The sequence below is a fragment of the Schistocerca piceifrons genome, chromosome 3 (assembly GCF_021461385.2).
Source record: "Schistocerca piceifrons isolate TAMUIC-IGC-003096 chromosome 3, iqSchPice1.1, whole genome shotgun sequence".
Lineage (NCBI taxonomy): Eukaryota > Metazoa > Arthropoda > Insecta > Orthoptera > Acrididae > Schistocerca > Schistocerca piceifrons.
This window is the reverse complement of record NC_060140.1, coordinates 601,685,424-601,708,229: the sequence shown is the minus strand read 5'-3', so window position 1 is coordinate 601,708,229 and position 22,806 is coordinate 601,685,424. Positions and strand designations below refer to the sequence as shown.

Below are 22,806 nucleotides of genomic sequence, written 5' to 3'. Positions count from 1 at the left end.
CCCCTTATTTTTTATTGTTATTTATCAAACATTTGGCTCATCATCCTGCCTCTCATTATCAACAGTACTATAACTAACTATCCATTACGTTTATCTTACCAATTACCACTTGTATTTCTGGGCTGATCATTTGGGACTGACAAATAATTCATAAATGTATCTAGAAATAACTTCATGGAATCTACACATACCTCTCTACCAGTTGTAGCAGCTCGAATACTGGCCATGACACCACGCAACTGTGAGAAATGATGGAAAAATGCCTGTATTTCAGCAACAAATCTCTTTGTATGGATGTATAGAACTGTTGACATTTCCAATTTCAAATGAGAATCATACTCGCGCTGCAGTGACACATCTTGCTGCCCATAGCTGAAAAAATATTGGAAACAGCTGACTCTTACTGAAACACACACAAATTTTAAAAAATAAATAAATGAATAAAATATTAAGTATAGTTGCATGAGTAGGACTAAAATAGTTTGTGTTCATTAATGTTAACACTAATCATATATTCTGTAAATCATACATATTCTGTGAGCTGACTAAGCCCACATAATTTCGATAAAAGAATCATTCAAATGATCAACAGAACATGTAACTACACTATGTGATCAAAAGTATCTGGACACACTGAAAAACATATGTTTTTCATATTAAGTGCATTGTGCTGCCGCTTGCTGCCAGGTACTCCATATCAGCAACCTCAGTCGTCATTAGAAATTGTGAGAGAGCAGAATGGGGCACTCCGCAGAACTCAAAGACTTCGAACGTGGTTCAGGTGATTGGATTGTGCCATACGTCTGTACGCGAGATTTCCACACTCCTAAACATCCCTAGGTTCACTGTTTCCAATGTGAGAGTGAAGTGGAAATGTGGAGGGACATGTACAGCACAAGAGTGTACAGGTCGACCTCATCTGTTGACTGGCAGAGGCTGTCGACAGTTGAAGAGGGTTGTAATGTGTAATAGGCAGACATCTATCCAGACCATCACACAGGAATTTCAAACTGCATCAGGATCCACTACAAGTACTATGACAGTTAGGCGGGAGGTGAGAAAACTTGGATTTCATGGTCAAGAGGCTGCTCATAAGCCACACATCATGCCAGTAAATGCCAAATGACGCCTCACTTGGTGTAAGGAGTGTAAACATTGGACACTTGAACAGTGGAAAAACATGAGGAGGAACAAATCACAGTTCACAATGTGGTGATCCAATGGCAGGGTGTGGGTACGGCGAATGCCCGGTGTATGTCATCTGCCGGCGCATGTAGTGCCAACAGTAAAATTTGGGGGCAGTGCTGTTATGTGTGGTCATGTTTTTCATGGAGGGGGCTTGCACCCCTTGTTTTGCATGGCATTACCACAGCACAGGCCTACATTGATGTTTTAAGCACCTTTTTGCTTCCCACTGTTGTAGAGCAATTCAGGGAAGGAGATTGCATCTTTCAACACAATCGAGCACCTGTTCATAATGTACAGCCTGTGGCGGAGTGGTCGCATGACAATAACATCCCTGTAATGGACTGGCCTGCACAGAGCCCTGACCTGAATCCTATAGCTTACCTTTGGGATGTTTTGGAATGCCAACTTTGTGCCAGGCCTCACGGACCGACATCAATACCTCTCCTCCTCATTGTTAAAATCCTATTCCTCTCTTAATATTTGCTGACACTGTTACACATTGTACATTAGAACTTGCAGTGATGAATTTTGTGTTTTAGATGGTACTATGATATAGAAAGCACAGAAAACCTAATTCTAAATAAGTGCACTAGGATTTGCTCCACATTTCTCCCAAATACAATTTGCCTTCATCATCAGTACCTCAATCCGTTACAACAATGTTTAGTTTTCTCGAATGAGGGGATAGTAACTGTCTTTTAATTTTCTTTTGGATTATCTTAAAAGATCTATCTTTCAACTGATTAAAGATTTTTACATCACATTTTCCATTATTTTTAACTTACTTCATTCAATACTGAGGCTGTGTTGAAGTGACAGAAATTAACTGTACAAATAAATCAGTTACATACACAGACAGTGTTAAGTCTGTTTTGCAACTTTTCTCCCATATTACATAACATTGTAAATATGGTAACATAAAGTTCTGTTGAAATGCAAATAATTGAAGAGTAAAGGCAATTCCTCACATAATGTTAACCGACACATCTGGAAATACTGAAGTCTACATGCAGCTGGGACACCTACTCTTGAAACTTGTATACTAACATAACGAAGAAACAGAATTCAAGTTGTAAGTGGTTTTTAAATACATAAAATTTGCAAGTGAAGAAATAGCACTGATAATCCACATATTAAAAATGGTATTCATAAAACTACCTGCTAGGTCAATTTAAAAATCATTATTTTATATAAGGAGTGGTCATAGTGAGATTCATAAGCTACATATTGCTTTTGCTTCAGTGTAGTGCAGCTCTTGAAATAGAGTATATAAATAGATAGAGCATAAAAATAATAATATTTTTAGAAAATAATATACACTTATACACTCCTGGAAATGGAAAAAAGAACACATTGACACCGGTGTGTCAGACCCACCATACTTGCTCCGGACACTGCGAGAGGGCTGTACAAGCAATGATCACACGCACGGCACAGCGGACACACCAGGAACCGCGGTGTTGGCCGTCGAATGGCGCTAGCTGCGCAGCATTTGTGTACCGCCGCCGTCACTGTCAGCCAGTTTGCCGTGGCATACGGAGCTCCATCGCAGTCTTTAACACTGGTAGCATGCCGCGACAGCGTGGACGTGAACCGTATGTGCAGTTGACGGACTTTGAGCGAGGGCGTATAGTGGGCATGCGGGAGGCCGGGTGGACGTACCGCCGAATTGCTCAACACGTGGGGCGTGAGGTCTCCACAGTACATCGATGTTGTCGCCAGTGGTCGGCGGAAGGTGCACGTGCCCGTCGACCTGGGACTGGACCGCAGCGACGCACGGATGCACGCCAAGACTGTAGGATCCTACGCAGTGCCGTAGGGGACCGCACCACCACTTCCCAGCAAATTAGGGACACTGTTGCTCCTGGGGTATCGGCGAGGACCATTCATAACCGTCTCCATGAAGCTGGGCTACGGTCCCGCACACCGTTAGGCCGTCTTCCGCTCACGCCCCAACATCGTGCAGCCCGCCTCCAGTGGTGTCGCGACAGGCGTGAATGGAGGGACGAATGGAGACGTGTCGTCTTCAGCGATGAGAGTCGCTTCTGCCTTGGTGCCAATGATGGTCGTATGCGTGTTTGGCGCCGTGCAGGTGAGCGCCACAATCAGGACTGCATACGACCGAGGCACACAGGGCCAACACCCGGCATCATGGTGTGGGGAGCGATCTCCTACACTGGCCGTACACCACTGGTGATCGTCGAGGGGACACTGAATAGTGCACGGTACATCCAAACCGTCATCGAACCCATCGTTCTACCATTCCTAGACCGACAAGGGAACTTGCTGTTCCAACAGGACAATGCACGTCCGCATGTATCCCGTGCCACCCAACGTGCTCTAGAAGGTGTAAGTCAACTACCCTGGCCAGCAAGATCTCCGGATCTGTCCCCCATTGAGCATGTTTGGGACTGGATGAAGCGTCGTCTCACGCGGTCTGCACGTCCAGCATGAACACTGGTCCAACTGAGGCGCCAGGTGGAAATGGCATGGCAAGCCGTTCCACAGGACTACATCCAGCATCTCTACGATCGTCTCCATGGGAGAATAGCAGCCTGCATTGCTGCGAAAGGTGGATATACAATGTACTAGTGCCGACATTGTGCATGCTCTGTTGCCTGTGTCTATGTGCCTGTGGTTCTGTCAGTGTGATCATGTGATGTATCTGACCCCAGGAATGTGTCAATAAAGTTTCCCCTTCCTGGGACAATGAATTCACGGTGTTCTTATTTCAATTTCCAGGAGTGTACAAGACCACGTCCATGCCTGATGCATCATGCAACACACAAACACACTGCACAGGTTTTAGTAGTGTGTTCGTAGGTACACAGAAATCTTCCAGTGTGCGCACACATTCGTCATTAAAAATGGAAAACGAGAAAACATCACCAAAAAGACCTCCACATGAATGAACCATTTCCTCTGATGTATCAATATAGTGTGGAAGTTATTTATTGTTGTGCAGAGCAGGTTTGTCTGACACCCACATCTGATGTGCCACACTGCACTGAACCTCCTTTTTTGGTTTTGCACAGAGCGGCACGGCTGGGTGGATGCACTTAATACAAAAGGAACTCCTCGCTCAAACTCACAACTGTGCAACCTTCTTGTCAATTTGACAACACTAGGTCAGCAGCCAGTCACGTTCATAGCTAATAATATGGTTAATTTTCTGTGAGCAGAGAAACTGTTCAAGTAAACTTGTGAGTGCTGCTTGTGACCTGATAGTTAAAACGTTATCTAATAAGTGTAAAGACACAAAGAAGAGAACAGTGTGTTTAATAAAGAGAGAGAAAAAAATTCCTATTTGTAGAAAGAAATGGGAAACCAATGTGTCTTTTGTGTTGAATGACTGTTACAGTACAAGGTGAGTACTCTCAAATCCCATCATGACACTAACCACAGGGAAGACTTTCCTCTTGTTTCCCAGTTAAAGAAAGCTAAACTGTCAATATTAAAGGAAAAATTTCAAGGGCAGAGCTTTTCCCCCTTTTTCACACTGAAGGATACTACACAAGGTAGTGATACCAAAAAAGCCCTGGATGGTGTTTTAGTGTCCACTGTATTCCTCATAGAGAACATTTAGCACCTAAATATTTTGAATATCCATAAAGTTATGCAGATGGTGCAAAGAATTGTGAGCTACATTTACTCAAATGACAAAAGACACAGACAGTTCAAATCCTCCATAAAATAAATCAGCAATACGATCTTCCTGACAATGTCTCTTGGTATTGTTTAGTGAGATAGCTATCAGAAGTAATTTTCTAGGCAGATTTTTCTAATTAATGGATACAATCAATTAAGAAAAAGGAAAATCTTTCCCTCTGCTTGATAAGCCACACTGGCTGTTACGTGTGGCCTTTTTTTACTGACAATGTTCAGCATTTACAAACACTAAACACATCATTACAAGAAAGAAAGAAACTTATTCTGGGTTAGCATAGTCTGTTTTCAGCTTTGATAACAGATTAAGACTCTTTCTGAAAGACCTTGCAACTAAAGAATTTGCTCATTTCATATGCTTGAAGGAAATTAATGAAAGCCTTCCTTTATGTCAGATGCAAATACAAGATTATTTAAACAGAATGTCTGTTCTGAAGAAATAAATGTCATATTTAGTGATTTCATGGCACTTAAATCTTTACTTTCATTCTTGAAAGATCCTTACATTGTTGATGATGTGGAAGATGGGTGTTCCATTTCACTGCTACTTCTTATGGACTCAGCAGCTATACAGTTGGAGTGAAGGGAACTTCAAGAGGACTAATGCAGTGGTTGTTCAGTTGTTGAATTTTGGACGAAGGTTCCAGAAGACAAATATCAATGAACAAGGGAGTGTGCCAAGAGACTGTTCCATTTTTGGAACCACTTATATGTGTGTGCTTAAGTTCATCAAATCTAAATACTGATGTGTTCTATCTGACAATCTAGGCACACCAATTATCAGCCTGGTTTTAAAATTATCAGCCCGATTTCAAACAGCTCAGATCAAAGCAAACAATGAGGAAAACACATCACCAATGTAACTTCTGATTTCTTGTTGTGTAATACAATAGTGTTATATCAATTACTAGTCCCTAAAAAATTCAGCTCACTCCTAAAGATAAAGTAAGGTAAGTGATGATGATAAAGTCCCATACTCCGAGGAGCGTAGGGGATGATGCGGAAAACCCGCACCGCCGTACTAGGCAAGGTTCTAGTGGAGGTGGTTTGCCATTGCCTTCCTCCGACCGTAATGGGGATGGATGATGATGATGATGAAGACAACATAACAACACCCAGTCATCTCAAGGCAGGGAAAATCCCTGACCCCGCCGGGAATCAAACCAGGGATCCCATGCGCAAGAAGCAAGAATGTTACTGCAAGACCATGAGCTGTGGACTAAGGTAAGTGGCCAACCCCTGGTCTACAGAATTCCACTGTGGATATTAATTAATTCAATACCGAAAATTTAGCCACATGTATATGCCAAGATACAACAGAACTATATCAAGACAATTCCCTGTGATTTTTGTAATGTACTACTGACCTGTTATTAATATATAACAAAACTATCATCAGACATTTTGATAAATTTTGTTTTTGTTTTGTGCAAGTTTTGTAACTGTGGTACACACTAATACTCTGTGAGCTGACAAATCAGTACAGCACAGCACCTACCAATGATAAAAGCACTCTTAATTACGAATATACTGAAGTATCTTCTTGCTTGATAAGTAATAATCTGGTTCATTAATTTTACGATTTCCACATTTCTTGATAATTTGTCATTGTTTCCACAATCTTATCCATAAAAAAAATTGTATTCTTTACCTAAAGTAAGTGAAATTAAGAGCTTCATGGCCTGATGAAATAAATCGCTCCCTGTAAAGATGACTATGTGGGGATACGTCCAAAAGGGACATACTTCCCAAGCGGCCATCCACATAAGTATCTTGGCCTCGAGAGCGGACAGTAGTGTGCAAGTTGGAGATATTAGCACAAGCAACCTCATGTGCTGGAAGGTTTAACACTAACGTCACAGATCTTACATCCACCTCCAAGTCTGAATTAATAGTATCTGGTTCCTTCACTGAAACAGACCACAAAAGGAGAATATTTAATCAATTACATCTACATATGATATCTGAAGTATTTTGCAAGTGCAAATGCAATTTCAAGGAATTCAAAAACTGACTATTAAAAATCATGTGAAATTTCACACAAAGATAAATAAAACATTAGCAAAGTTGTGAAAAAGAGATTTGAAGGTAAAGACCTCAGATATGATGGCATAAGAAATTAGTGAGTGAAAATAGGAAAAATGAATCAACGTTTTGACTTTTTCATCTCCAAAACCTGCTATTATTTGTAATACAAAAGTCGCAGAGCTTAGACGCTTTAGAACATCTGCAACATGCAACTTCCTGTTAACGAAATAAACAGCTAAGAATTCAGAATTTACCAAATATTGGAAAATCCACAACAGACTAATAATATGAATCAGGATTGCTACTCACCATGTTTAGAAGCAGACAATGCTTTTAAATCTTGCAATTATCAAGTTTTATCTAAATTCAGTGACAGTCGATTAGTAGAGAACAGTTATTGATTCTCAAGAAATATATTATTTTTCGAGTATTTAATTTACTCCATTAAGTTTGCTTGTAACACTTGCATAGTCAGCAAAGAGAATTACTTCTACTTGTTAGATATACAGGGTCATTCTTATTAACATATGAAAACCCCCAAAGCAACACAGATGATGCTGAGACAAGTAATTTAATATAAGAGCCATGGGGCTGTAAATGTAGGGAAATACCCTACGGATAAGAAATGAACATGTGACATTGCCAGATGATGTATCTCATAACAGAATGAAATTTTCACTCTGCAGCGGAGTGTCCGCTGATATGAAACTTCCTGGCAGATTAAAACTGTGTGCCCGACCGAGACTCGAACTCGAGACCTTTGCCTTTCGCAGGCAAGTGCTCTCCCAGCTGAGTTACCGAAGCACGACTCACGTCCGGTACTCACAGCTTTACTTCTGCCAGTATCTCGTCTCCTACCTTCCAAACTTTACAGAAGCTCTCCGTTCGCAGGAGAGAAACAATGATTGAGCAATGCAATACTTGCATTCGAGCAAACAGCACAAATTTTGAACATCTTTTGTAAATGCGATCTTTTGTAAATGTAGAAGTTACAAAATTATTGACTTCCCTGTAAGCAAGCAAAAGCTGTTCTTATTTTGTGTTTCTTTTGTTTTTTAATCATGTAATATTGTAATGCATAATGGTAAGGTTATTCAAAAAGTTTCTTTTGTGTGTAACACAGTTTATTTGGATCTCTATTAATGAAATCTGTCATAATGAGGCATTTAACCTTAAAACAGTTCCCTCTCCCAGCTGTAACCATGGCAAGCCTATCTTGATGTAGCTCTCCATTTTGTTCTATCCTGTGCAAGTCTCTTCATCTTTGCAGAGCTTCTGCGATCTACATCTAGTCTAACCTCTTGCTGCAGTCACAAAAATTGGCCTCCCTTTAAAATGTTTGCCCCCCTCCTCAGTTCCTTCTATTAGCAAACTGACAATACTTTGATGTGTCCCATGAATCAATCCCTTCTTTTAATCAAGTTGTGCCATAAATTTATTTTCTCCACAATCTGATACATTACCTCCATATCGAACCCATCTAATCATCAGAATTCTTCAGTAGCACCACATTTCAAAAATTACTATTCTCTTTTTGTCTGACCTGCTTAGAACCAGTGTTTCACTTCCATATACGATTACACTCCAGACTCCAATGTCAGCACTTTATAATCAGGTGCTGCATCATGACACAGCACCTATCCCTTATCTTGCATGATCAAGAACGGTCACCTACTGAACTACATACGAGACAGCCAACATAATTTCATATTTCTTTTTCCCAGGTTTGTGTTTTTGAATATTTTATGGTTCAGGCAATGAAGGATAAGCTGCAGAATGCCATTCTCATTCAAAGCTGGTTATTTGTAGGTTATCACTGAACAAAGTGCCAGATGTTTCAAAATGTGTATTGAGGTTCTAAGGCTTTGTAGCATGTATTACAGTCAACTTGCAATTATAAATAATACATCACACAAAAGAGTAACTCAAACAAATTTTCTTACAGTTGTTCAATGTGAGTACCAATCGTCACGCGGCACACATCAAATCGATAGGCAAGTTCTTCCCAAACTCTGATCAGTGTGTCTGAAGCAATTGTTTCAACAACTGCTTCAGTTCTGTTCCGTAAGTCAGGTAGATAAGCTGGTAGCAAAGGCACATGCCCATGATCCTTTATGAACCCACTAAAGTAAAAACTGAATGGCATCAGATTGGATGTAAATGGAGGCTATGAAAAATGTGCTCTGTCATCTGGCCCCTTGCAGCCAATCCAGCAGTCAGGTACGTCATTTAACCAATCCCATAATGAGTTATGCCAGTGAGGTGGTGCACTATCTTGGTGCCAATGTTATGTAGTTCAGCTTGTTCCAATTGAGGAAATGCCCTAGTTTTAGCACATCACTATAAGAAACACAAATTATAGTTGCTTCGCCGAACAAGGAAGACCCATAAACCTTCCGCCAAGATACAATACAAAAACATTCCATATAGGAGATTCTTGTTGCAATTGTACCTTCCTGTGAGATTTGCAGACCCCCTGATGTGCTCACACTTCCACTTAGGTGAAACGTTGATAAGAAAATAATTCTAAACATGGCCGTAAGTCACCACAAAGATGTCACTGGAATTGCTAATTCATATCTCGCTTTCCGGACTCTCACTTGTTAAATGCATTCTTCAGTCACTCTTGGTCATCCCTTACACTTCCCTTTGCAAAATCAGCTGGTGTCTTCAAATTGATGGTATCATCTATGGATGTTGCCGTCACTTGGAGGATTATAATGGAACTTCATACGGAATGCACACTGCACTGTAACAACAGATTAATCCTTGCAAACTGTAAAACACAAAAAGCTTTCTGTTCATTAGTTGCAATTTTTGCAAGTAGTGGTTTCTGACAGGAAGAGACCAAAAATAGGGCATGTACACAGGTATACAAATAAAACTGTTTAAGTCACTCTTTTATTTGATGTATTATTTATAATTATACATTGAACGTAATAAATGCTACGTAGTCTTAACACCCTGATACTCGTCTTGAACCATCCAGGTCACTGAATGTGCTGTTTTCTAAATGGCTTCCAAAGATTCAAAATAGTTGAAGTGTTTATCAAGATCACCTCAAAAACAGGTGAAGGTGAATACAATGAAGGGGATTTTGGAGGAAGCATTCAAAATTTCTGTATTCCTAGTGTGATAGCCACAACACTTAGGTCACAAACCTATCTATAATGAGCAACAAAGTAAATAGGGGTGTTTACTTAATAACTTCAAAAAAATAGACTATCTGCCAAAAAGAATTTCACTTGCTGCCAGTCAAATTACATTTTGCTGTCAGAATAGTTCACAGTGCAAAGGCACAATTACAGAGCACATACCTGTTGCTTCTGATGACCCCTCGGGTGAGACTGTTCTTGATATTGATGGCATTCCAGAGCCAATGCTGAAGAAGTCAAATACAACAACCCAAGACTCAATGTTGGCCACAATATCCAGGGAATTGAAATCTACTGTCACTGAACGTTGTACCTAGCAGTAAAATAAAGTAACAAACTGTATTCCTTAAATGTGGACTTCAGAATGACAAGAACTAGAATTTAACATGATAATCTCAATGCACCTTACACAATATTGCTTCCAGCAGCCTGAACATATGTCAAGCAATTTGAAATACGACAACTAGAGCATGCAATGTGATCAACAATTACAATATTAATGTTCTACTTAGGAACACAAGGATACACAACATCATTAAAGACACAATTTATTGGGGCATGAAGTTACATCAACAAGAGTACAATGAAAATAGTTTACATGTATCAAATACATTTAACAACTAAGGGCTCACAGGTCCATGCACACCCTAATTAAGATGCTATCCACATCAAGTGTCATTTATGTAATACGGCGACCACATAGAACACATGTTGACAGCCACCCTGGGTACTTGCTGCCACACTGTTGGCAGGCACTACACTTGCTGTTGTGGTTGACACCTGATTTTGTATATTAAAAACAGTTTTTGTGAAAGCCTGAACTGTAAAAACACTGGGTTTATTTATAAATAACTTTTCTGCTACAAGTCACAACTTTCTTTTATTCATATATGATGTATTTCGTGAAATGATACCCATTTTCAAGTGTATATTTCTTTGTACAATGCCATTTTTATGTAATTTTTTCGAGGCTGACACCTGACAATGATACAAGAGAACCAGGAACATGATATGACTATGTCTGCCAATTGCGTAAAAAAGCAGCTTTAAAGTGAATGTAATGATGCATCCACAAGAGATGTGAATGTGGTCAAGGATGCGATTTCCAACAAAGGCATGTGGTAGAACAGCCTTCGATGGCTCACTGGAGGTTGAGTAACAGGTGAACACTCACAATATAGCGGTGTGTAGTAAATGATGAATAGCTGTAAGCCCAAAATTTCTTTGATCACAACAAATTGTAATGAAAATGCAGAGGTTTAGATAGACCTTTAATGAACTGATGGCTTGAAACATCTTATTTCAAGAATCTCAAGTTTTAGTGCTAAATTCACCACATATTTATTCCTATGTAATGTCTCTTAGGTTTGGCTCATGACACAGTGAATCATCTTGCATAGCACTGGTTCACATATCATAGTACATTTTTAAGATGTGCTGTTCCTAATTTTGCTATTAATTGTTTCGTATTTTGGGTACATTATGTGACTTTTATAATGAAGCTGTGACTTTTATAATGAAGCTGTGACTTTTATAATGAAGCTGTGACACCAAACACAGCTTGTTGTGTTCCACATTTTCATAAACAGAGTAGATCCTTTGATGAGAGAGTCTGATAGGATATGACTAGGGTTAGTGAATCAGAATATGAACCAATATCAGGTTACAAGGGAGAAAAGTAGATAAAATATTGCTGGAGAAGCAGATATAAGAGCAGATACTAAGTACAGGAGGACAACATAGATAAGGAAACAGGAAATTTAACAAGATTAAGAGAAGATCCATCATGGAAAAAAATGAATGCATGTCTTTCTTGGGTGACCCATAATGACGTAACATTTAACACATACAATAATGTAGGAAAAGATAAATTACTACACAAACCTCAAGCATACAAAACCGCCAACTCCAGCTTCTCTAGCCAGAATGCAACATCACATACGATGCAAGCAGCAATCTGGAGGGGTGGGGAAGGGGAAGGGATAGTACTGTGTGGGTGGGGCGAGGGACAAATGCTGTCTGGTGGAGTGTGCAAGAACTAGACTGCCAACAGGCATAGCATCAAGAGGTTGTGGGGCACAGAGGTGAGGGGGAAAAAGGGGAAAAAAACAGGACAGGAGAGGGGAAAGATATGGGGATGCATTGGCAGAGGGCTGCAAAAAAACAGAATGGGATATGAGAAGCGGGAGGAGGTGATAGGACAGACAGGATGGAAACTATTGGGTGGAAGGTGTAGGGACAGTATGTTACTGTAGGTTGAAGCCGGAATAATTACAGGGGTAGAGAATTGTAAGGATAACTCCATCTGCACAGTTCAGAAAAGCTGGTGGTAAAGGGAATGATCCTGATGGCTTGGGTACTGAAGCAGTCATTGAAATCAAGTATGTTATGTTCAGCTGCAGGTTGTGACATAGGCTGGTCTACTTTACTCATGGCCACAGTTTGGCAGTGGCCATTCATCCTGGTGGACGATTGGTCAGTTGTCACACGAATATAAAAAGTGCTGAAATGATTGCAGCAGAACTGGTAAATGACATGGCTGCATTCACAGGTGGCCTGGCTTCTGATGGGGTATGACAAACCTGCAACAGGGAGGATGGATTGGACAGGTTTTGCACCTGGGTCACCCACAGGGATATGACCCTTGTGGCAAGGGGGTTGGGACTGGAAGTGGCATAGGGATGGACCAGTATGTTGTGGAGGTTGAGAGGGTAATGGAACACCACTTTAGGAGGTGGTGGGAAGTATCTCGGGTAGAATATCCCTCATTTCAAGCCACGATGATAGGTAATCAAAGCCTTGGCAAAGAATGTGGTTCGGTTGTTCCAGTCCAGGGTGATGAAGGGAACACTCCTTTGTGGCTAGATTTTGAGGGTAGGGGAGGATTGGTGGCTTTGAGGGGAAATCACTTAGGAGAACTAGGTTTGGGGGATAGTGCCTGTCTGTCAATACCTTAGTGAGACACTCAGCATACCAAGCAAGGGAGTTTTTCTCACCGCAAATATGCCATCCCTGTGTAGCCAGGCTATATGGGAAGGATTTTTTGGTGTGAAAGAGATGACAGCTGTCAAAATGCTGGTAATGTTGGTGGTTGGTGGGTTTAATGTGGGCAGAGGCGCAAATGAAGCCATCAGAGAGGAGGAGGTCAACATCTAGGATGGTGGCATGCTGGGCTTAGGGGAACCACGTGAAAAGGATGGAAGAGAAGGTGTTGTGGTTGTCAAGGAACAAAGATATGGTGTCTTGGCCATGGGTCCAGATCATGAAGATATCATCAATGAATGTGAACCAGACTAGGTGTTTGGTGTCTTGGGACACTAGGAAGGTCTCCTCTAGATGGCCCATAAAAAGGTTGACATAGGAGGGTGCCATGAAGGCACCCATGCCTGTGCTGCCTATATGTTAATATACCTTCCTTTCAGATAAGAAGTAGCTGTGTGTTAGGATAAAGTTAGTAAGGTGAATCAGGAATGAGGCAGTGGATTTGGAGTCTGAAGGACATTTGGAAAGGTAGTGTTCAATAGCAGTAAGACCATGGGCATGTTGTATGTTGGTGAATAGGAAGGTGGCATCAACAGTGACGAGTAGGGATCAAGGAGGTAAAGGGGTGGGGATGGTGGAGAGTCAGTGAAGGAAGTGGTTGGTATCTTTGACATGGGAGGCTAGATTATGGGCAACTGGATGGGCAACTGGTTGGTGGTGTTGATCAGTGAGTGCTGAAACTCTTTCAGTGGGGTGACAATAACCAGCCACAATGGGGATCCAGGACTGTTGGGATTGTGGATCTTGGGGAGCATGTAGAAGGTGGGTTTGCAGGCTGTGACAGGGTGAGGAGGGAAATGGATTGAAAGGAGATGTTCTGGGAAGGGCCTAAGGCTTTAAGCAGGGATTGGAGTTTGTGTTGGACTTTTGGGATGGGATAACTCTGGCAAAGCTTATAGTTGGAGGAGCCAGACAATTTGCAGATGCCTTCTGCCAGGTAGTCACTGCGATTCATAACAACAGTGGTGGAGCTTTGTCAGCAGGTAGGATGATTAGGTCAGGATTTGTTTTGGAGTTAAGTGGGATCAACAGGAATAAATGTAATTAATTTTCAGAGGAGAGAATCTGGGGCTTGCATCAACAATCCGCTCCGTCGTGAAGTCTGTGTTGTGCGCAGACAGTCGTTGACACAGTGCGGTTCGGAAGTAGATGCATTTTGAAAGGCAGTGAATAAACACAGAAAAGCAGAGAAAGAACGGACACTGAGAAGAGTAATGCTATAGAGAAGAGTAACATACAGCCACACAAAACTACTGTATCAAATTAGAAATTCCAACAACAAAATGACCTAGAAAATAACAGTGATGACATATTTATAACAGTGAATCAGCTTCAAAAATTCACAAATTCAACCACGGGTAATCATAAACTACTTTAAGAAAATGTCACCACACTCATGACCTGCCTTGTTCGTACTGTTGCTGTCATCGTTTATTTTTTGTTAGAAAGCTCTTTCTCAATACTCATTCAAACACGAAAATTTGCTACCTACAGTCACCTACGTAACTTGGATAAAAGTAAACCTGCATTCTCAGTGCTGTTCAGTAGAGAACTATGCCTCCAACTGTGGCTGGAGCAATGCAACTCGAGAATACCATTCAGTCTGTGAACACGCCTCAAGAGTCAAATCAACCTTAGATCACACACACTTTGTCACTTCATGAAAAGTATAGTTGTTAAAATGAGACCTTTCCTGCATAGAGAGATGTCTTTCAAACATTTAATTGCTGCTGTGAGAAACAAAACACTGAAAATCTGCCTTCCCCCACAATCAAAAGAACAAGCTGAAGAGAGCTACCTACAAATTGTGGCTTTTAGGTGTGTGGAGGAGAAGACAACAAAACTGCAAGCTGTTTCTTTCAAGGAAATTGGAACAGCTGTGTTGCCCCAGACAGTACATAACCATATGCACACAAATAATTTGGCCTCTACACATCCATATTAACGACAGTGCAAATATTCTAAGTACTGTAGGGAGTGAAGAAGACGGTTACGAGAGCACCTGGAGTGGAATCAGGATCAATGTTGTCAGGTTCTCACCACTGATAAGCACAGGATTTATTTTCCGCTTGATGATGATCATAGAAGTGTATGGACCTAGTCATATACTAATGCCCATCTCAGGCAAGCAGTTCAATAAATTCAGCAAGGCAGTCATGTTTGGGGGTGGTATTGTAGCGAACTTTCACCGCCCATCGTCTGAGCAGTTCTGTACGTCCCTAGCTCACTACAGCCATCTGCTATGGTACTGAGTTTCTTCCTTCATGCATCTGCTTCCTTCCCAAGCTGTTGATCCTGCTGTGTAACCAGATACCTGCCTTCTAGTCACTGGCTACCTGTACAGGACAATAGTTCGGCTCTTAGCAAGGGCCCCCCCCCCCCCCCAAGACGAAAATGCATGGGAACACCTTGCCAACCTCATGAACAGCTTCCTGTAGGAGGCACGAAGCAAACAAAAATGGCCTGCACTATCTACTGACATAAATCTGACTGAGCATGCTTGGAACATGTTACGCTTATAGTGACAAACCCTCCTAACACACTGAATGGCCTCAGGGCGACCACTGACGAAGAGCTATAGGCAATGAGGAACAGTTTCTCGACTACTTTGTGAGCACCATGTCAAGGACGATCCAAGGAAATTACAGTGAATGGAAAGGAGCAACATAGCACTGAAAATTACCCAGCAACTGGTTTTGATTTTATGGATGTAAAAAGATGAGCAGTTTCAGATGGGCTGCCTTTATTTCAGCTACTGTTTTGCTTTTATTTCATGTAACTGTTACTTTTTTGTGTTTTGCAAGGTTTATTATTTCATCCTCTGTTCCTTTGAACTTTAAACCCACACTCATTTGCAGATGAGTAGTTTATCATCTTGCATCTGTGTCAGAGGGGCAACCAAAGTTTAATTATCACCTTACAAAATAGAATAACAAACTCAATTTTTTGTTAGCTGGTTCATGTCCGCAGTCCTGGTACACAATTAAATACGCCCATCACATTACCACAGCATGCAGCTACAAGAGCCAAAACCAAATGGCACAGCCCATCTCTACTTTAGTACATAACTTTGTCTTTTCAAAGCAAAAGTTAAAACTTTATAACTGTCCCTTGTACCTACAATAATCTAATTTAATACATACACACAATCAGCATACTCATAGTGAACCAAAAATCAAACTCAACACGATAGACAAGTGGGACAAATACTTACAGAATTATAAAATGAAGCAAAATTCGGTGCTTTTGTATCTACAAGTACAACATTTATGTGCATGAGGTTATCTTCCCGGAACATTCGTTGAGGTGATCCGTGTGCACGTGGAGATGGTGGTGGTGTGCATGGGTATTCCACAGTCTTTGTTTTCTGGAGCGCTCTACCTATAACAAACAAAACTGAAATTAAATTTGTCTTATAATATTAATAGTTCACAGGATCAGCTGTTTGAATATATTATCTGGCATTCTCTCAGACTAAAAATCAAAACCGGCACAACGGCCACACACACATTAATTTCACAAAAAATAATGATTTAGAGGCACTAAAACAGGTGCACATGCTTTTCAACAAACTGATATCAAGGAATAATCATGTCAGATACTTCCCCTATTCACTAATGAAAATATGTCAGAGATAATAGGTCAAATATAAAACACCAATAAGTATTATGGCAGTTTCAGGTAGACACAGAAAAAAAATTGTACGGTTAGGGAAAGGAATAATACGAAAAGTATAATTAATAGAGATAAAAAATCAACACCTATTGGACATAAATAAAGAAAATTCTAACAAACATCAATAAAGGAGAAAAAATGGGGTGTGGACAGGACATCTACAAGAGGGACAGTCCATTTGCATACATTTGTCCTTCCTGCCTGTATGCTAGCGATCAATCATAAGTATTAGCCATGCAGCAAACATGTCGGCTGGTAAAATACATGAATAGTTCTAGATATAGACTTGCCTTTGATGTTACGTGTTTTGAAAAGATGGAATACGTGGTAATAGGTAGGTTCATGTTATTGGTTTTACTGACTGGATGGTTGCATGGATGGGCTACAACTTTCTAAGGTCAAGCACTTAAAAGACAACATTCCTACCTAACAACCTTGCCATATGTGCCAAAGTTATGTTCAAGACACCCTAGTAACCTTTTCAACAGCCTTGAAAAAATTTCTAGCATTTGCAAATCATTGTGGCCAACAACTATGACTGAAATGGGCACATGACCATCATTACTGGATGTTGGCGCAGCAGCAGAGCATTACATGGTCTGATGAATCCCAACACCTTCTTCATCACGCCAACAGGAGGGCGCGAATCCATCATCTTCCAGTAAAGCAGCTCCTTTACAACTGTACTGCAAGACGGAGACAAACTGGCAGAAGTTTCACTTCGCTCTGGGGAACATTTACGTGGTCATTCATGGGCCCAGTGGAGTTTGTGCAAGGCACCATGATGGCCAAGAAGTATTGTACACCAGTTGGGACAACATACACCTCTGATGATGTACACGTTTCCCAATGGCAGTGGCATTTTTTGACAAGAAAATGCACATGTCACAAGGCCAGGAATGTGCTGGAGTGGTCTGAGAAACACAGTAGTGAGTTCCAAATGATGTGCTGCCCCCTTCCCCTCCCAACTCACCAGATCTAATTCCAAATGAACAGTCTCAGAAAGCTACAACAAAAAAGACAGTCAGAAAGGCCAACAAGGACTTTTAGGCCACAAACTAACTTTCCGACAGTCGTTTTTGTTATGTCTTTCTGTGACTCAGCATCCATGCTTTATTGTGAGTAGCAACCATCCTTTTGATTATATTGCTAAAGTAACAATGGTATAACCTAAGCTGACAAAATATATCTACTTCTTCAAAATACCAGTCATGCTGCCCTTTCATGACCCCCGCCCCCTCCATCATCATCATCCTCCTCCTCCTCCTCCTCCACATCCACCAACTCCCTTTTTTCCCTACCGTTTCCTCACCCCTTCCACCACGCTTCTCTTCCACTACCCAACCAAATGTAAACCAGTATTTGACACATACTTTAGCATGTAGTAAAGGCCTGATGTTCACTAATGTGTCTGACCGAGCTCTTCATCAAGAACCTCCATCCAATTTTGCAAATGAACAAACCTGCTTCCAGATATTACCTGAAGCTGTAATATTTGCTGGTCTTCTGAAACCAGTCCCCAGGTGACATGGAAGTGATCCTCTGACCTCCGGAGGTGGCTGTACTGCTAATGTAGCAGCAAGATTTGGACATGACTTGGAGACAAATGAAGGCGGTTGCACATACTGACCATCGCTCTGTGCAGATGACACAACTATACAACGATGTTTGTCTCCAGGTTCCTTCATCAAATCCTCCATCAACAGAGATCGCAGGCACATCTAAAAGAGGAGAGAAAAGTTCTAAATTAATGAATTTATTCAGTATGTTTTTCCCATAATAAACTATCAAGTATCAGAAAATACAATAACACACAGTTTGTTGTGTGCAACAGCAATTACACCAATGATATACCCACATGTTAAATTATCGCTAGCTGTCACAGGCATAAAACTAGACCAGAACTAAAATACAAATTAAATGCTGTTCATTATCTAACTTATGTTAATTTTTAATAATTCTTTCATTAGAAGAGTTGGAAAAAAAGAAATCAGTAAAAGTAAGGGCAGATTGTTCAGGCACAAGAGGAAAGCATAAGTGCTCAAACCTTCGAATCAGAGAAGTAAGATGTGAGGCACGAAAGTACATGAAGTAGTTACAGTGGGCGAGAAGCAAGCGGAGTGCAGTGCATGAGAATGTCTAACACCTATGCACTGTTATTAAAACACACAGGAAGTCATGACACATTTTGCAGGTTTCAGAGTTTCAACAAAAAGAGGAAAAATTTTAGATGTAACACTCAATCAAGAACAGAATCATCAGAGATGGGGCAACATCTCAGACTAAGTACGGATGGGAGCAGGCAAATACCACAACGTTTTACAATAAAACACTATAATCATCAACTGAAACTAAGCAAGGAATGCATAAAAAAACTTTATCTTTATGGCCACAAAGAGTTCTAGCTCTTCAGATACAAGTTGTTGCAGAGTGAGTTTTCAGAATTTAGTAAACAAATATCCATTGTGTCATTTTTAAACAAAAAATTTTTCTGCCTTTCATTTTCTTTTATGTAGCACATTGTGTCTACTACATTTTTGCCTAGATCATAATTTATTTACAACCAATTACAACTTCACCGAGTTCATGAATTTTTGTAAATACAGGGTGATTCAAAAAGAATACCACAACTTTAGGAATTTAAAACTCTGCAACGACAAAAGGCAGAGCTAAGCACTATCTGTCCGTGAATTAAGGGAGCTATAAAGTTTCATTTAGTTGCACATTTGTTCGCTTGAGGCGCTGTTGACTAGGCATCAGCGCCAGTTGATGCTAAGATGGCGACCGCTCAACAGAAAGCTTTTTGTGTTATTGAGTACGGCAGAAGTGAATCGACGACAGTTGTTCAGCGTGCATTTCGAACGAAGTGTGGTGTTAAACCTCCTGATAGGTGGTGTATTAAACGTTGGTATAAACAGTTTACAGAGAATGGGTGTTTGTGCAAAGGGAAAAGTTCTGGACGGCCAAGAACGAGTGATGAAAATGTAGCACGCATCCAGCAAGCATTTGTTCGCAGCCCCGGAAAATCAACTCGCAGAGCTAGCAGAGAGTGCAAATTCCACAATCAACTGTATGGAGAGTCCTACGAAAAAGGTTAGTTATGAAACCTGAACGTCAACTACCCGAGGCGATGGATCGGCCGCCAGGCAGCCCGTGACAGAGCACTTCATCACTGGCCTCCAAGAAGCCCTGATCTTACCCCCTGCGATTTTTTCTTATGGGGGTATGTTAAGGATATGGTGTTTCGGCCACCTCTCCCAGCCGCCATTGATGATTTGAAACGAGAAATAACAGCAGCTATCCAAACTGTTACGCCTGATATGCTACAGAGAGTGTGCAACGAGTTGGAGTATCGGGTTGATATTGCTCGTGTGTCTGGAGTGGGCCATATTGAACATCTCTGAACTTGTTTTTGAGTGAAAAAAAACCTTTTTAAATACTCTTTGTAATGATGTATAACAGAAGGTTATATTATGTTTCTTTCATTAAATACACATTTTTAAAGTTGTGGTATTCTTTTTGAATCAACCTGTATATTTGGTATGTGTACAAAGGTTTTGAATTTATTTCTTTAACTATACCTGCCAGTGGACATCATGAAGGAGAAGACAAGCTGACATGTAGCGCAACTGAACAGTGTGCAAGTTGCTCAAATTTTGAAGCACTCCACTGAGCCTGAGAAACTTCCCTTTAATGAGCTTTGTTAGTTGCTTACACCCCATTTTTGCCATCAACCCATGTGGTGGTGGCCGGTTTACAGCTTAACCAGCATCACAAGTGCCCTGGGCAGTCATATGCAATGTGGATCATCCTTTTGCAGGGCCTCTCACCAAGTGTTGTTTAGAGTGTCCGAAATGCCACCTCATATGTATTCACTAATTCTGAACTTGATTGTCAGGCTAGCTCCTGATCACAACATTCGGATCAGGGCATTGACCTTGTCCGACCCCTTTTTAAGTGACATTGCTCAAACTGCAGAATCCCATGAGCTTATGGTGATGGCATGGGACATCCTTTCTGATAATTCACTATTGGCTGATGGCCCAACTGGATGTACATGGTAAACAGCCACTGGTGCCCCACTGTATAACCAAGGCGGCTAGACTCTTGCCAAGTCATTGTGGACTGCTGCTGTTGATGAAGTCAGTGCAGTGGCATCACTACACTTTCCGTCCTCGCCCATGCCAAGCTCGGCAGGCTCACGCCACTTGCAGCGTCATCGTTCCCGCCAGCAATATTTTCCAGGTCCTCAGCACCATTGTCCTTTCAGTCGTCCGACAAGACAGCTGTCTGATCTCAACTGTCATTTGATGCATGTTAGCCATGACTGCCAGCATGAGGGGGCCATGTGTGGGGTATGGTGGGGAACAGGCCAACTGGCAACTGTTTGTGACAGTGGATGGGCTGTGAGTCAGTCATCTGATGCCCTGGTGTTTTCACTGGACTCTGGCGCTGCATCCAAATCCCTGCATGTGTCGCCCCAAAGTATTTTGCTGACGTTGGTAGTGGATAGGCAGCCAGTGCAATTTCATGCAGACACAGAAGCGGCAGTCAGCCTAATTAATTTAGATACAATCAGGCTCTTGGGGTGCCTAGAGTTGCAATGGCCGTTTCGTCAGCTTACGTCTTACATTAAACTGCGTGCTCCTTTGTGGGAGCAATTATCTGTATCCACATGTTATAAGGATGTAGAAAGTCAACTTATCTTGTTAGTGGCCAACTAACCATAGGTGCAAAATACTTTTGGGCTTGTTGGATTTTCTGTTTTTGGCTCCCAGATAGCTGACAGAGTGCATTCAGCAGTGTCTCAATCCCATCCCTATTCACAATTTGAACCAATTATAGAGCTCCTACAGGAGCTGTTGGAGAACATCTTGGTCTGAGCAGAAAATTTTGAGGCCATTGTCGGTACCCAAACTTTGTCATCTCCACCCCATTCCCTTTGCCACATGCATCTTGGTAAACGCTGAGTTGCAGTGTTGGCAGGATCAGGATATTGTCTCCCCTATTTCGTCATGTATGTGGACCAGCTCTTTGGTGGTGATTCAGTCAGTTTTACAACACCACCTGGAGAATGGCCCTTGTTCCAAGCTTGAGAACTGGAGTTTTTTCCCTGGAGGTGAATGTTTTTGGTCATGTGCTTACTCAAGATTATTTTTTCCACATGAATGATGACATCAAGACCACTGTCAACCTACCAGTGTCCAAAAACCTGAAGGAGCTCGAGTCTTTTTGTGTAAGCTTTTGTAATATGCTCAGTTCATTCCCACTCCATGCCCACATGCCAGCCTCTCAATTACCTTCATCAGTAGTGCAATAAGTTTGTCTGTTATGCGGATTGTCAAGGCGCTTTTCAGTCTCTCAGGCAGTGTTTGTGCTCTGCTTCCTGTCTGACTTCCTTTACAGTGAGCAAACCTTTAACCTTGGCCTGTGATGCTTCCCAGAATGGCACTGGTGCTGTCTTGTCACACCAGAACCCAGACGGCATCGAACAACTCATCGCTTATGCATCACGAGTGCTAGCTATTATCTTTGGGGTTAAAAAGTTCTATGTCTTCTTCTATGGGGTTAAATTCCACATCAATGATCACATGTCATTTGTTTGCTTATTTGGCCTTCATTACAAGCGGCAAGATAGGAGTGTCCACTGGTTGCAGTAATTATTGATATGACATTCGTGTGCTATGGCGGCTACCAAGGGGACCTGATCTGGAATTTGATTGGCAAACCACATGGTTGTTGGTGGTCAATGCAATTTCCCATATGTAGCCAAGCTGTCCTCTGTTGCTGACTGCCACAGTTAGTGCATTCTTAGTCACTTTTGCCATCGATAGGCTCCCAGGACCCTGGTATCTGACAACAATCGCCAGTTTGTGCCACAGGAGTTTGAGGACTTTTGTGTTCACAATGATACTTAGTATCTGACTACTGCAGTATTTCACCAGGTTTCTAACTCGGAGTTGGAGCACTTCATGCATACATTTAAGATCCAAACAAAGAAGTCTGTGTCTGCCGCTTCGGGTGGCAATGCACTGTCGAGTTTTTTGGCTAC

General features: G+C 41.4%; 1 protein-coding gene across 1 annotated transcript in view; it reads right to left on the bottom strand.

The window, feature by feature from the left end:
- LOC124787832 (vacuolar protein sorting-associated protein 13D) overlaps window positions 1-22,806 on the bottom strand; it is a 557,316-nt gene that overhangs the window by 306,748 nt on the left and 227,762 nt on the right. The window contains exons 25-29 of the mRNA XM_047254770.1: window positions 18,235-18,475; window positions 16,294-16,460; window positions 10,200-10,350; window positions 6,506-6,764; window positions 192-372 (exon numbers count right to left, since the gene is read on the bottom strand). Of these exons, the coding sequence (XP_047110726.1) occupies window positions 192-372; window positions 6,506-6,764; window positions 10,200-10,350; window positions 16,294-16,460; window positions 18,235-18,475 (999 nt within the window). The remainder of the gene's footprint in view (window positions 1-191; window positions 373-6,505; window positions 6,765-10,199; window positions 10,351-16,293; window positions 16,461-18,234; window positions 18,476-22,806) is intronic.